This window comes from Geotrypetes seraphini, chromosome 1 (genome assembly GCF_902459505.1).
Source record: "Geotrypetes seraphini chromosome 1, aGeoSer1.1, whole genome shotgun sequence".
NCBI lineage: Eukaryota > Metazoa > Chordata > Amphibia > Gymnophiona > Dermophiidae > Geotrypetes > Geotrypetes seraphini.
Genome location: NC_047084.1, coordinates 4508569 through 4523010, shown reverse-complemented (window position 1 = coordinate 4523010; position 14442 = coordinate 4508569). Strand labels below are relative to the sequence as shown.

The 14442-nt window shown below is 39.4% G+C and overlaps 1 protein-coding gene across 2 annotated transcripts in view; it reads left to right on the top strand.

The window, feature by feature from the left end:
- The first annotated feature begins 899 nt into the window (after positions 1 to 899).
- Positions 900 to 14442, top strand: part of FAM81B (family with sequence similarity 81 member B) — a 119523-nt gene continuing 105980 nt past the window's right edge. Inside the window, exons 1-2 of one of the 2 annotated variants that reach the window (XM_033929202.1) lie at positions 900 to 1006; positions 6239 to 6306. In XM_033929202.1, the coding sequence (XP_033785093.1) occupies positions 1004 to 1006; positions 6239 to 6306 (71 nt within the window). In that variant the 5' untranslated portion in view covers positions 900 to 1003. Of the gene's footprint in view, positions 1007 to 1080; positions 1202 to 6238; positions 6307 to 14442 lie in introns of those variants that run through there. The other variant, XM_033929203.1, reaches the window with a different exon arrangement.

The window sequence follows — 14442 nt, the reverse complement described above, 5'->3', positions numbered from 1 at the left end:
ACAAGGAAGGATACAAAATACATGGAGGGCGAGTTAACCTATTTTCTGATTGCTTGGAGGTAGGGTTACCATATGGCTCCGGAAAAAAGGAGGACGGATTGAGACATCCAGGTTTTACTTCCATTGATTTCAGTGGAAATAAAACCCAGATGTCTGAATCTGTATTCCTTACTTCCATTGCCTTCAATGGACGTAAAACCTAGATGTTTCAATCCATCCTTATTTTTATGGAGCCATATGGTAATCCTCCGGGGGTGGGGGGGTGGTATGTATCTGGGTGTATCTTTGTGTTACAAATAACTATTGAAATTTTGTATTCTATTCAAATCTTTTTTTTTTTTTTCCAGAATATGTTGGGAGGGGCGTGAGGATTACAGGGATATTTTTACTTTAGATCTATGTACAGAGCTGCTAAATTGCCCTGTTTCAAAAAGAAGATTTTGAGCCAGTCCTGGATTTCTAACATCCCTATCCTAGTGCATGATGAGAACTACAGCACAGATTTCAATGGGTAGATGTAGAATTAGGGACTACAAACACTGTTTTGGGAAAGTAAGTTCAAAACCAGAACTGGTCAAAGAGTTTCCCCTCCTGTAATTTGGTGACTTGGCAGCTCTGCACATAGTGGTAGATGTTCTAATTAAGAACACAGGCAAAATATTGGAAAAAATCCCTAGATCAAATGTGTGTGTGTTGGGAGGGGGGGGGGAGGATCTACTTCTAAAGATATGAGAGCAACTGGAGTGGTCCTCCCTCTTCCCTAGATCCCTGTCCACTGCAGGCGCTGGCTGAATCCACATCGATTAGGGAACATGCACAGGCATGCATTCCAGAAAGAAGGCTACTTTAGCTCTGGGTGAAACTTGTTTCAGTTACAAACTTAGTTTTAATTTCAGGCACACACACTGTGAAACAGAGCTTCCTGAGTTTTGCCCTCCTATGTCCTTGGCTAGCTGGCTGGCTGCTTTACGCTTATTTCCTGTTGAATAGAGTGACCGAATGCATGGTGAGTAAATACTCTTACATAATATTGGGCAGGTTTTGCTCTAGCTGTGTTTGCTTTGTTTCCTTGAGAACAGTGTTTCTGGGACAACTTTTCATTCTAAATTAAAGTGATAGGGCTATATTATCTACAGAAGGATACAGTTTAGCTGCTCCCCGTAAAATGCTGGAAACAAAGAACTAAGTAGCAGTTTTCTAGGTAAGAGGTGATGCTCTTAATTGTGGATTCTCTGCTTCAAAGATATTTTTTTATGTAGAGCAATGGGGGAGTACTGATTGCTGCTGTACAGCTTTGTTACTGGGTATGTTGAAGTTTAGGTTCAATGGTAACAATTACTTGATTGATTAATTAATTAATTAAACGTAAAGCATGCCATAATGTGTATTGTTATTTCAGTATGGTTACTTCTATAGTTTATCTATTGCCTACACTGGGTTTATTTTTGTACAGTTCCTTAGGTGGATTTCTTCAAAAGGACAGTGAATAAATCCCAATAACTAAATACATAAATAAAGTAATAGGAAAAGGGTCCAACATGTTATACGATGGCTTGCGCTTCTGTTGTTAGCAAAGAAGTTTGCACATAGCATAATATATGCCTTCAGAAGGCTTCTCATTGGAAGTGCTGCTTATTTCATACAAAGGTTCTAGAATTTCTTTTAACAAACAAATAAAAGGAAAGAGTCAGGATAGATATTTTTATAACTCACCAAGGGGTCCTTTCATTAAGGCGTGCTAACCAATTTAGCGCGCGCTAAAGGTTAGCACATGCTAAATGCTAAGGCATCCATTATATTCTATGGGCGCCTTAGTATTTAGCGTGCGCTAATCTTAGGCTAGCGTACCTTAATAAAAGGACCCCCCCTCCCCTTTTACTAAGCCATGATAGAGGTTTCTACCGCGGCCCGAAGTGCTAAATGCTCCGATGCTCATAGAATGCTCATAGAATGCCTATGAGCGTCAGAGCAGTGTTGGAGCATTTAGCACCCCAGGCCGTGGTAGAAACCTCTACCGTGGCTTTGTAAAAGAGGGCCTTAATTTTGGCGTGTTTTAACTTATATTCCTGTCATTCAAGCTGTTTGATGTTCATTTGTTCCTGGTGTTCAGCAAAATGACTGAAAAGGCAGCGATATGTTTCTTGTTTGAAGAACAGGAAGGCACAGGTTTGAGCTTAGAATCAGAGAATGACACAGTGACAAAATTCATCACCGTTCCCGTCCCCGCGGATAACCGTGGGAAACCATCTTCATGTCATTCTTTAAGGAGAGAGGGAAGAATCAGAGTATGAATGGCCACAACCACTGACCCGCAAGCTTTGCTTTGAAGAATGCTGGTGTAGAAGGATTGAAGTTGAAACAGACACTACAGAATGACAGTCTCTGGTATCCAGAGCAGATATTGTGATGTCATAATGCCTCTTTCCACCAGTGCCTAAGAGCCAATCACATCAGTGATGTCACAATGGCTTCATTATCCTTGGCTCACATAAGAATTAGAGTATGAATGGCCACAACCACTGACCCTCAAGCTTTGCTTTGAAGAATGCTGGTGTAGAAGGACTGAGGCTGAAATAGACACTAAAAAATAACATGGGATTATTTCCCACGGTTATCCGCGGTGACTGGGACGGTGATTAATTTTGTCACCGTGTCATTCTCTACTTAGAATGTCATAAAGGGCTTGCCGTCATAAGAACATATGAACATAAGAATTGCCGCTTCTGGGTCAGACCAGTGGTCCATCGTGACTAACAGTCCGCTCACACGGCAGCCCTTAGGTCAAAGACCAGTGCCCTATTTGAGTCTAGCCATACCTGCGTATGTTCTGGTCCAGCAGGAACTTATCTAACCTTTTCTTGAATCCCTGAAGGGTACATTCCCCTATGACAGCCTCTGGAAGAGCGTTCTGGATTTCTACCACTCTCAGTAGTCAGCCTAAAGGAATAAGAGCAACAATGACATTTTCTAATAGACAAATCAAAAAATGTTAAAACGGTGTAAAAGGAGTAAGACCTGGACCTTCTTATTTTCTTTATGCCACAGTAGGTGATTATCCACAAGGAAAGACGTCCATAAAGATTTAATGAAGATTTTAATTTAAAATGAATGAAATATTTTGATTTAGAAAATGTTTTAAGAGTGAATGATCAAGCAAATGTGTCTAAGGGCCAGAGGTACTAATGTCCTAATTCTAAATATGGTGCTCAAAATTCTATATATGGCATGCAAATATGGGCACGCACCCAATTTCACATGCAATATAATTGATGAATGAGCAAATCAGCACTGATAACTGGGTGCTGATAATGAATCACAAAAAATGAATCACAAAAAATCATAAATTGAAAACCTACCAGTGTTCAACCACGCATACACTATGATACTGAGCATAGACCCCCACGGTATTGTGTCTATAGTAGTAGGGGGTGTACTTGCCAAGGCCTTCTCAGGGGATGGGGGTTCAGGCTTGCTATTGCTGCTCACCGTCACTTCTTATCTTTGAATACAGGCTTTAGTAAGCAAACTGAGTAAGTTCAGTCAGAGAAATATTGATTTTATTTCTTTGCAGCACATTTTGTACGCGCACTCTCCCCCAGGGTAGAAACTAAATTCTAAGAAACCCATTTTATACCTCTGGGCTTCTAAGCATTTAGCGTATGCTAAGCTTTAGTAAAAGGGCCCCCAAGATAGCTTTCAGGCAGAGACAGAAACAGAAATAACAAAAACTATTGCTTATGAGGACACCATCTTCATACTCTGGCAGATGCTATTTATTGCAGGAAGGCAAAAGTATTAGTCTTTATTCTAATAATTTTGCGGGCGATTTTCTCACAGATAGGTAATGCATGTTAATGGTGTTACCATGTGCTGTTAGTAATTGAACCCTTAGTTAAGTTAAAATAAATATGCACTATGGGGTCACTATTTAGCCCATAATGGTCAGTGTACTTTAAAGTGCTGGTCTCCACAGATTGAAGTAGACCTTGATATTCAGTACTGGGCTTAATCAGGCTACCAGCACTTAATATCCAGGTCTTTGTTGCTAGTATTGTATAGGAACTAAGCAAATGTAACTAGTTACTCTATTTAAGTAAATGTTTTGTCGCTTTTACTTGTAAAGAAGTACAGAAAATATTTGCTACTTTTACCAAAGTAACAATTTTACCAGCCAGCATTTTAAAAGGCTGACCATCCTTTATAGAATACCAGTATAGCACACAGATTGCACCTAACTTTAAGCATTGGACTTAACACCTAATAGAAACAGGTGTAAGTCCGGCACCCAAAGTTAGGTACAGATCAACCATATTCTAAACTTGGTGGCAAACATTTTGGAATGCCTACGACCTGCCCATGGCCACATCCCCTTTTTGATTGTGCGCAAGAAAATATAGGTGCCAAATTATAGAGTAATGTACAGGGGAGATCTGAGTGCAAATTCAGCCCCAATTAAGTGGTCATTTGTTGCCTATTGTCTCAATGAGTTGCACATAGATCTTGAGTCTATGCACAAATTCTGGTGCCTAACGCCCAGCGTTAAATATAGAATCTAGGGGTAAGTGTCCAAAGCAAAGTACAAAACTTTCCTAAAAATATGTGTCGAGCACAAATCCAAAGTACAATTTATAGGAATAAATATAAAACTCTATTTTAAAAAACAGCTTATAAAACTAATTTAATAGCATCTAATAAATAACATTAACTCACTTTAATTAATAACTAATGCAAAGCAACATCACCAATCAAAATCACAGAATTAAAAAAACATAAAAAGTTGTAACTTAATTGCCTTAGAGAACTTGAGGTGGTTCAACAATGATCATGTTTCCTCACCAGGGGGTTGGGTGGCAGAGCATTAACCCTTCCTACCTTCCTCCTATCTTCTAGAAGCCCTCAATCTCAGCCAAAAGACCCGAAAGAAACCGTCCTCAGCTCATAGCATAATTTGATCTTGGCCAAAACAGAGGCTGAGAAAAAAATCTCGTTCTGATCCATATCAGCCTCAGCTTCATTGTTAGTATAAGAGATAAGTGAAATGGAGTTGACAATCCTAAATTAAAGCACATTTGCCAATGAAATTACTTTTCAGAGCTCTTATTTTTGCTGTATGTGAGCATATGGAACCAAATTATCTCTTAGCTATTCAAATGGCTAATGCTGTAATTTTTATGATTCTGATGTTCATATTTATCTAATCTTCATTTTATATACCGAATCTACTCCCTAAGGAGCTCGACTCGGTTTTACAGTTCGTTAAAAAATGAAACATAACAAGTAAAAACTGTGGGATAAAAACAGAAATTGGTTAGATTAGATGGATGGAAAAAGTTAGAAAAAAGTATGTTGAATTGCTTAAAATTACTATACGACAGCTAAAATCAAATTAACTATTGTTAAAACAACCAGGTTTTTAAACTTTTTCAAAATTGAAACAATTGATCTATCAGTGTTAGAGAATCTAGAAGTCCATTCCAAATTCTCACCAATTTAAAAGTAAAAGATTTACTAAGCATTTAATACCTTAAATGCTGAGAAGGAAATGCTGATTTGTGAATTATTGTAATTCTTGAATAGCAGGATCTAAAGGAATTCTCACTAAGGAGAATCAAAGAGTCAAATATTCCATAAAGGAGTTTGAAAACCACACATGCACACTTGAACTGTATCCAATGGAATTTTCTCAGCAATGGGGAAACATGGTCGTACTTTCTCTTTCCAAAAATAAGTTTGGCCGCTGTATTCTGTATTAACTGGAGATGATCTAAACTGCCCTGTTTTATACCCAAATAAATAGAATTACAGTAGTCCAACAGGGCCAATACAGTGGATTGTACCAGTAATAAATAATGTTCTTGATAAAATAGTGCCCTGACTTTCCTCAGTATGCCAAACTAAAGAAACATTTCTGTGCTAAGGAATTTAGCTGGTCATTAAAAGTGAGAGAGGAATCTAGAATAATACCCAAAATTCAAGAAGTGAAGTCATGTTGTAATATAATATTTGATTTCAATGCAATATTAGTAAGGAGATTAACTAATCTAGGTCCGATCCAAAGCAGCTTAGTTTTTGAAGCATTCAGTTTCATTTGAATGGAATTCACCCAACTCTGGAGCTTAGAGATAAAGCTATCTATGCCTGTAACCAGGTCACTGAAATCATGTTTGACTTCCATAGTGGATATCGTGCTTTAGAAAACTAGCACCATTAAATGTATTTGAATTGATCTTTGTTACAGGTCAACCTTAATCTGGCTAAAACAATGTACAGCGAGGATGCTGCGCAGCTAATACACTATCCCGACAAGTAAGTAAATCCAGATAGTAATTTATAGATATAACTGCATCACACTTTCAAGTGCTGATTTAAAATATCGGCATTTGGGCGCAGTTCTATAAAATGGGTCGTAATATTTGAGCATGTGTTACACACATACCCCAGACTCTGCATAGGTAACACAAACTTGGGCATGATCCCAAGATATGCGCACTTATGAATTTATGGCTATGCGGTATAGAAAAATTATGTTATGTTATGTTACCTCATAATGAGCCAATTACAGTCAATAATCAGATGCTAATAATTTACTATTGACCTATAATAGGCACTAATTTGGTTTGTATTGCACATGCTATTCTGTAACTCTGGACGCTTAAATCCCATAGTACAGAAGCCAAAAGGGGGCATGGCCAAGTAGTGCTATAGAATAGCATCGTTTTTGTGCCAAAATGCCATGAATTGAACACCTCAGTTCCAAGTTCAAGCCAATCTCATTCCTTTAAAGCAAATCTTTTTCATAGACAATAGTACTGCTATTCATTCAAGTTAAACTTAAATACTTTTTTTTTATTATTATGCAACGGTTACGATTCACGCTGAGGTGAGCGTTTGTGCCTGCCATATTAAACATAAAAGACATTTAAAATACCTCGCCCTGAAGCAGTTATTTGCATACAAAACATGCATGTTGGCGGCAGTGCATTTTAGTAACCACTGGTACAAAAACATAAGAATAGCTCTACTGGGTCAGACCAATGTTCCATCATGCCCAGTACCCCGTTCTCACGGTGGCCAATCCAGGTCACCAGTACCTGGCCAAAACCAAAGGTGTAGCAATATTTCATGCTACCGATACAGGGCAAGCAGTGACTTCCCCCATGCCTTTCTCAATAACACACTATGGACTTTTCCTTCAGGAACTTGTCCAAACTTTTCTTAAAACCAGATATGCTATCTGTTCTTACCATATCTTAACTATTCTGTGAGTGAAAAAATATTTCCTCCAATTGGTTTTAAAAGTATTTCCCTGTAACTTCATCGAGTGTCCCCTAGTCTTTGTAATTCTTGACGGAGTGAAAAATCGATCCACTTGTACACCGTTCTACTCCACTCAGGATTTTGTAGACTTCGATTATATCTCCCCTCCGCCGTCTCTTTTCCAAGCTGAAGAGCCCTAACCATACCAGAGTCCACAGATAAGTTTTGGTATTTTATAAGTCACATCAAGTTATGTAAAGATATAGATAAGATTCAATCAAAAATATATGCTTGAGCCGATGAAGAAGTGTAGCGGCAAATACTCTATAAGTTCAGTACTTCATGTACTATATATAGAGTGCTGCTTCTTATGGCTCTGTTGCTTAATAAAGTGTTTAAGTTTAACTTGAATGAATAGCAATACTATTCTCTATGAAAAAGATTTGCTTTAAAGGAATGAGATGGGTTTGAACTTGGAACTACGGCAAATTCTACATATCAGACTTTTCAAAGATCTATTTCAACCAGTTTAAGTGATTGATGAGTTGGACACCAGCATTTATTTATTTATTTAAATCATTTTCGATCCCGTTGTCCCCAAAGAGCTCAGAACGGGGATTCATATACCAGGTTTTAGCTGGCATAAATGCTAGTACCCAAATTTGGAGGTGAGCATCAGTGCTCAACCCAGAGTATCCTTTCTAGAATAGTGCTTATTGCCAATTTTCTGGCACAGGTTTTTGGGCACAGTTTACTGAATTTGGCCCACAATGGTTTTGAATAGGAGGAACATGTACATGTGTACGCGTGCACCTACATGTCAACATGCCAAATCTCTGCTTAAGCATAATTTTGTAAATATGTGTGTATCTTGCATAACGTATATTTTTAAGGGGGCATACATATAGCAGAGTCTGGGCTGGAGTCACAATTATGTGAATACCTTAGAGCAGGGGTGTCCAACCTTTTGGCTTCCCTGGGCCACAGTGGCCAAAAAAAAATTTTCTGGGGCCGCACAAATGCTCAAAAGCTGCAGCAAGACAGAGGAGGGAGCCAGCAAAACGGTAAACACCCAGGGGCAGCAGAGGAAGACACTGCATCGCCTTCGACCGGGGCCACACAAAACACTTCACGGGGCGAGGCCACACAAAATACTTCACGGGGCCACAGGTTGGACACTCCTACCTTAGAGAATACTATAAAGTATATGTGTATCTTTAGCCTTTAGACACAAACATATACACCAGATCTATGGCTTGTATAAGTGGTCAGTGCCTAAGTACTTAGGCCCCAATTCTATAAATGGCGTGTAACTTCTAGGCACCGTTGAGCGCAATTGGCAATCATCCACTAGGCACAGTTTATAGAATCATGCATAGTGGTGCCTATGCAGTCTTAGGTACCGATAGGTATTGAAATCTTAGGCGCACTCTATTTATACCAGGGTTTTCGTGGCCTAAATGAGCACACCTAAGTCAAACCATGCCCCAAATCCACCCAGAATCTGCCAAGAATTCACTCCTAATCATGCCTACTTTTTGGTAGGCGCCTTGGAGTAGACACCTACCTTGACGTGGCAGGCACCTACCGAGTTAAGTGCCTATAAGCTAATTAATTTTTTTAATTGTGTTTATTTTTTTTTTTTTACTGGTGCTTTCAATTAACAGGACCAATTAAGCTAATTAAGAAAATTAACCACAGCCCCTCTTTTACTGTTTGACATGTTTACATCTTAGCTGTGGTACTATTTAACTTCTCCTTGCTTTTTAACTGATGCATTCCATTTTTTTGATTGTTTTAATATGTATTCTATATATATTGACTGTATGTATTTTTTTTCCTTTGTTGTGAACCGCTTTGAACTTTTGGTATAGCGGTATACAAAAGAATAAATTATTATTATTATTATTATTATTAAACCGCAATAGAAGTTATTAGCGCAGGGAGTCGTGGTGAATGCTCCATGTTGCTCCCAACACTCATAGAGTTTCTTTGAGCGTCGGAAGGAGTGCAGTGCATTCAACGCAGCTCCCTGCGCTAATAACCGCTATCGCAGTTTAGTAAAAGGGGAGGGGGGATAAGTTAGGCCAATGCAGAAGCCTAACTTCAGGCACCGTTTATAGAATCTGGGCCTTTGTGCGTAGGCTAGCATTCTATAAAGGAAAATAGGTGTTTATTTTCCTTTATAGAATAGGCTCCTACCAATTGCCCTTTCACTGCCTCATCGGATCCAAATGTAAGCATCACCATTTTTTATTTATTCATTCCATTTTCTATACCATTCTCCCAAGGGAGCTCAGAGTGGTTTACATGAATTTATTCAGGTACTCAAGCATTTTATTCCAGTCTGTCCTGACAGGCTCACAATCTGTCTAATGTACCTGGGACAATCATGTAGGGCAACCCATAGCATTTTGATTTTAAATCTCTGAATTGCATTTCAAAATTAGATATACTTCATGGCACAAATATTTTCATTTTTATCAAATCAAAGGCCAGATATGAAAAGAGCAAGCTTTTTCCATCTCTGAAGAAACCTCAAGGGACAGGGAAAGGGATTGGGGCTTGTAGATTTTTGTAGTTTTCTTTTGTAGTTATACAAACATACTCAAAGCAGTTTACATACAGGTACCTCAGCATTTTCCCTATCTGTTCAAGTGGGCTCACAATCTACCTCAAAAGATAGTGACTATTTTCTGTGTTCATTGGTTCATATTTCCTAATCAGTGTTCCATCATAATTGCATATTCAACGTAGTATTGCTTTATCAGTTATTATCTTCTGCAATTTTAATTATCACAGCTCTAGTAAATTTATGAACCACATACTAAAATCCTTATTCAAATTAAAGTGAAGTGCTCAGACCTTATAACTAGTGCTTTAGTGATGTCACTAAAATGAGGTTAACAAGGGGACCATCATCGCCTTCACTGTCCCCTGACCACCCTTATTATACACACAAGGCACTCCACGTGCATTGCTATATCCTATGTTGTACTTATCTTTGCCGGGTGGTTGACTATGTAGCGTTAATCCTCATTGAGACTGAAGTGCCTAAAACTTGTGCTGGAAATTTAAAATAAGCCGCTGTGTGCCATTCAATCTATAGTCCCTGTCCCCCAGACCCGAGTTTCGTGTCTTCGTCAGGGAGGGACACTGATACTAAAAACAAATAAAAAAATTAATAAAAACAAACATTTGTTTTTAGTATCAGTGAAACATTTGTTTTTATTTGTTTTTAGTATCAGTGTCCGTCCCTGACGAAGACACGAAACTCGGGTTGGGGGGACAGGGACTATAGATTGAATGGCACACAGCGGCTTATTTTAAATTTCCAGCACAAGTTTTAGGCACTTCAGTCTCAATGAGGATTAACGCTACATAGTCAACCACCCGGCAAAGATAAGTACAACATAGGATATAGCAACGCACGTGGAGTGCCTTGTGTATATAATAAGGGTGGTCAGGGGACAGTGAAGGCAATGATGGTCCCCTTGTTAACCTCATTTTAGTGACATCACTAAAGCACTGGTTATAAGGTCTGAGCACTTCACTTTAATTTGAATAAGGATTTTAGTATGAGATTCATAAATTTACTAGAGCTGTGATAATTAAAATTGCAGAAGATTTTCATCATAGGATATAGGCATTTATTTCCCTATTAATTAGTTTATCAGTTATTAACAATGGCGTTGATATTTAAAAGCGCTTCAATGGGCAGGAGAGGCTCCTGCCCAATTAAACTTCACTGAGCTGATCATCCATTGCTATTTTGCAGCACCTAACTGCGCAAAACTTCTGCCCAATGTGCAGTGGCAGCCAAAAAAGCAAACAGAATGCTAGGAATTATTTAAAAAGGGATGGTTAACAAGACTAAGAATGTATAATGCCACTGACTAAGAATGATATAGTGCCACTGAATGATATAATCGCTCCATGTACGATGTGCTCTCTGAACAGATTGTTGTTTCCATTCTGACTGGGTTTTATTCATTTTCTCCATGGAACCAAAGATGCTTTCCTGGTCCTTTAAAACTATAATTGCTGTAACTTCTACCTTTGAACCAGAAAGCATTTTCAATCAATGCCAATTCTAATATAAATTCTATAGGAATCCTCAGACAAGAGTCCCTCTTCCTCGATATATCATTTATTATAGTAAAAACTTCTGCTTGGGAAATGTTCATTGTAGATAATACAATGAAACCTTCTGCCCAGTATGTGGTGGCGACAAAACAATCAAACAAGATGCTAGGAATTATTTAAAAAAATGGATGGTTAACAAGACTGAGAATGTTATAATGCCTCTGAATCGCTCACCTGGAGTATTGAGTTCAATTCTGGCCTCCTTATCTCAAGAAAGATATAGCAGCACTAGAAAAGGTTCAAAGAAGAGCTACCAAGATGATAAAGGGGATGGAACTCCTCTTGTATGAGGAAAGACTAAAAAGGTTAGGGCTCTTCAGTGTGGGAAAAGAGATGGCTGAGGGGAGATATGATTGAAGTCTAGAAAATCCTCAGTGGAGTAGAATGGATACAAGTGGATCGATTTTTCACTCTGTCAAAAATTACAAAGATTAGGGGTCACTCAATGAAGTTACAGGGAAATATTTTTAAAACCAATAGGAGGAAATATTTTTTCACTCAGAGAATAGTTAAGCTGTGGAATGCATTGCCAGAGGTTGTGTTAAGAGCGGATAGCGTAGCTGGTTTTAAGAAGGGTTTGGACAATTTCCTGGAGGAAAAATCCATAGTTTGTTATTAAGACATGGGGGAAGCCTCTGCTTGCCCTGGATCAGTAGCATGAAATGTTGCTACTCTTTGGGTTTTGGCCAGGTATTAGTGACCTGGATTGGCCACTGTGAGAAAGGGCTACTGGGTTTAATGGACCTTTGGTCTGACCCAGTAAGGCTATTTATATGTTCTTATGTAAAACTGATGCATATTGGCTCAAACCAGCTAAGGTGAAAGTGGCCAGTTGAGGGCTGGGCCCATGCAGAGTTGGGGCTGTCCTAGAAAAGTTATGCAGGCATCATCAATATATGATGCCAGCATCTGCCGAGCTATCTGAATAAGTACGACCATGTGAATAATAGTCTGAACTTTGCCTGGTTAGCTATGCGGTAATAGCACTGAATATTATCCAAATACGTATAACTCCTAGGTATCATGGATAACATGACTCGGCATTGAATATCTGAGTCTAACTTTGGTCAGCTAAAAAGCTGACTGCCACCGGCTGAATATTGACTCCCTAGGGACAACAGATATTCTAAAAGATATGTATTGTCCTTAGAAAAATCAGAGAAAATGACAATAAATTTCCAGATTATTATTCTGAAACGACATTGTACTTTTAACCATAGGTGTTCTTTGCCTGTGTTGTTTGGAGGGTAGGCAAAGCCTAGGAGCTCAAATAAGTAATGTGGTGGTGGGGGGGGAACTTTCCTCTCTCCTCAGATTGGAATCTATTAGCTACCCCTGTGATGCCCCCTCTCTGCTATACACACTCACTCACACGCACTCTCTATTACTTACATCCCACTCCCTCATCCCAGGCCTGTTGCTGCCAGCTTCAACCTTCCCGTCTGTTCGCCTGTTCATTCATAGCTGCAGCAGGGTGATACAATAACATATTTTCATACCTTTTTAATCTTAATATTTTCTTATCATCTTTCTTTATGTTTAATTTTTATGGTTCTTTTATTTAGATTTTTTTTACATGTTTCTAACCTTTCCTTATTAAGGGGGAAGTAATCAAGCTGCATTAGGGCTTTACATAGGGTTGCCAGATTTTCCAATCAGAAATTCTGGACCCCTAGACCCGCCCCCAGACCCACCAGTTCCGCCTATCCTCGCCCTGTAATGCCCTAATCCCACCCCCAGTCCTGCCCTAGCTCCGCCCCCCCCCCCCCCCCCCCCCCCGGCTGCCTGCTCTTGACTTCCTTCCTGCCCGACACGATTTGAGGAGGCTTTTCAAAACCTGGACAAAGTGCCGGGTTTTGAAAACCATCTGGATCCCCAGGCATGTCCAGGGAAATCCGGTAACCCTAGCTTTACGTCACATTATTTGCCTTTTAACATGACATAAGGGGCTCTAGTGCAGCTTGTCATCCTCTACCACAGTGATATTTAGGTCACAATGAGTTACATAGTAATGAGATGCAAAACATGTAAATGTATGTAATGTAGCTCATTACCTTGTAAAAATCATAACCCTCATCATGATTTCCCCCTCGGCTCACCCCCACAGATGAAGATCCCCTACCCCCCTAATGGGCCCTGAACCTGGTGGTCCAGGGACAACAGCAATCCGTAGTCACTCCTGCCCTGCCAATGCCATGTTCAAAATGTCATCCCAGTGATAATCTCCCACTACTACTACTAAGGGTCATCTTTTCAGTCAGGCAGGAACAACTGTGGACCTTCATCGTGGGGGGGGGGGGTGGGGAGGAGGGGAGTGTGATTGGGTATTGAGGATCATGATGGTGGGTTCCAATTGACTTTAAAAGTGCTACGGGACTGAGTCCAGGTAACACAGTAACATAGTGAATGACAGCAGATAAAGACCTGAATGGTCCATCCAATCTGCCCAGTAGTCACATACATTATAAACTCAAGATTAAATTGTCCTTTTTTTTTTTTCTTTGATATGAGTAGTTCTGGGACATAGATTGTAGAAGTCCGCCCAATACTGTCCATAGGTTCTCATGGTAAGGAATAATCTTGCTTGTGAACCACCTTACAAGCAGCATTACTGTATTCCAGACGTCTGGTAACCCTACTTACAAGAAGGCTTGCAAGCAAGATTATTCATTTACCACAAGAATCATCAAACTACAGTACTGAACTATTGCAAGTTGCTGACTCTCATGGCAAATCAAGATGTTGTAAAATTGTGTTATAGGTTACATTTCTAAGGTTTTAACTTTTTCATGTTCCTTTATTTATCCTCCCTCTCCTTCTGCTCTCTCTCTCACACAACCCTATCTCCTTGCATTGTCACTTACTCACCCTTCCCCATCTCTCCATAATTTACTCATCTGTCACCTCTTTTTTGCATCTCCTCCTCCACCCCATCTTCTTGCTTCTATTCTTTTCACTACCCTCTCCCTCTTCCATCTACCTCTGCCCACTCATCCCTCCTCATTACCCTTCTCTTGACTCTTCTTCTTGTCTCCTCCT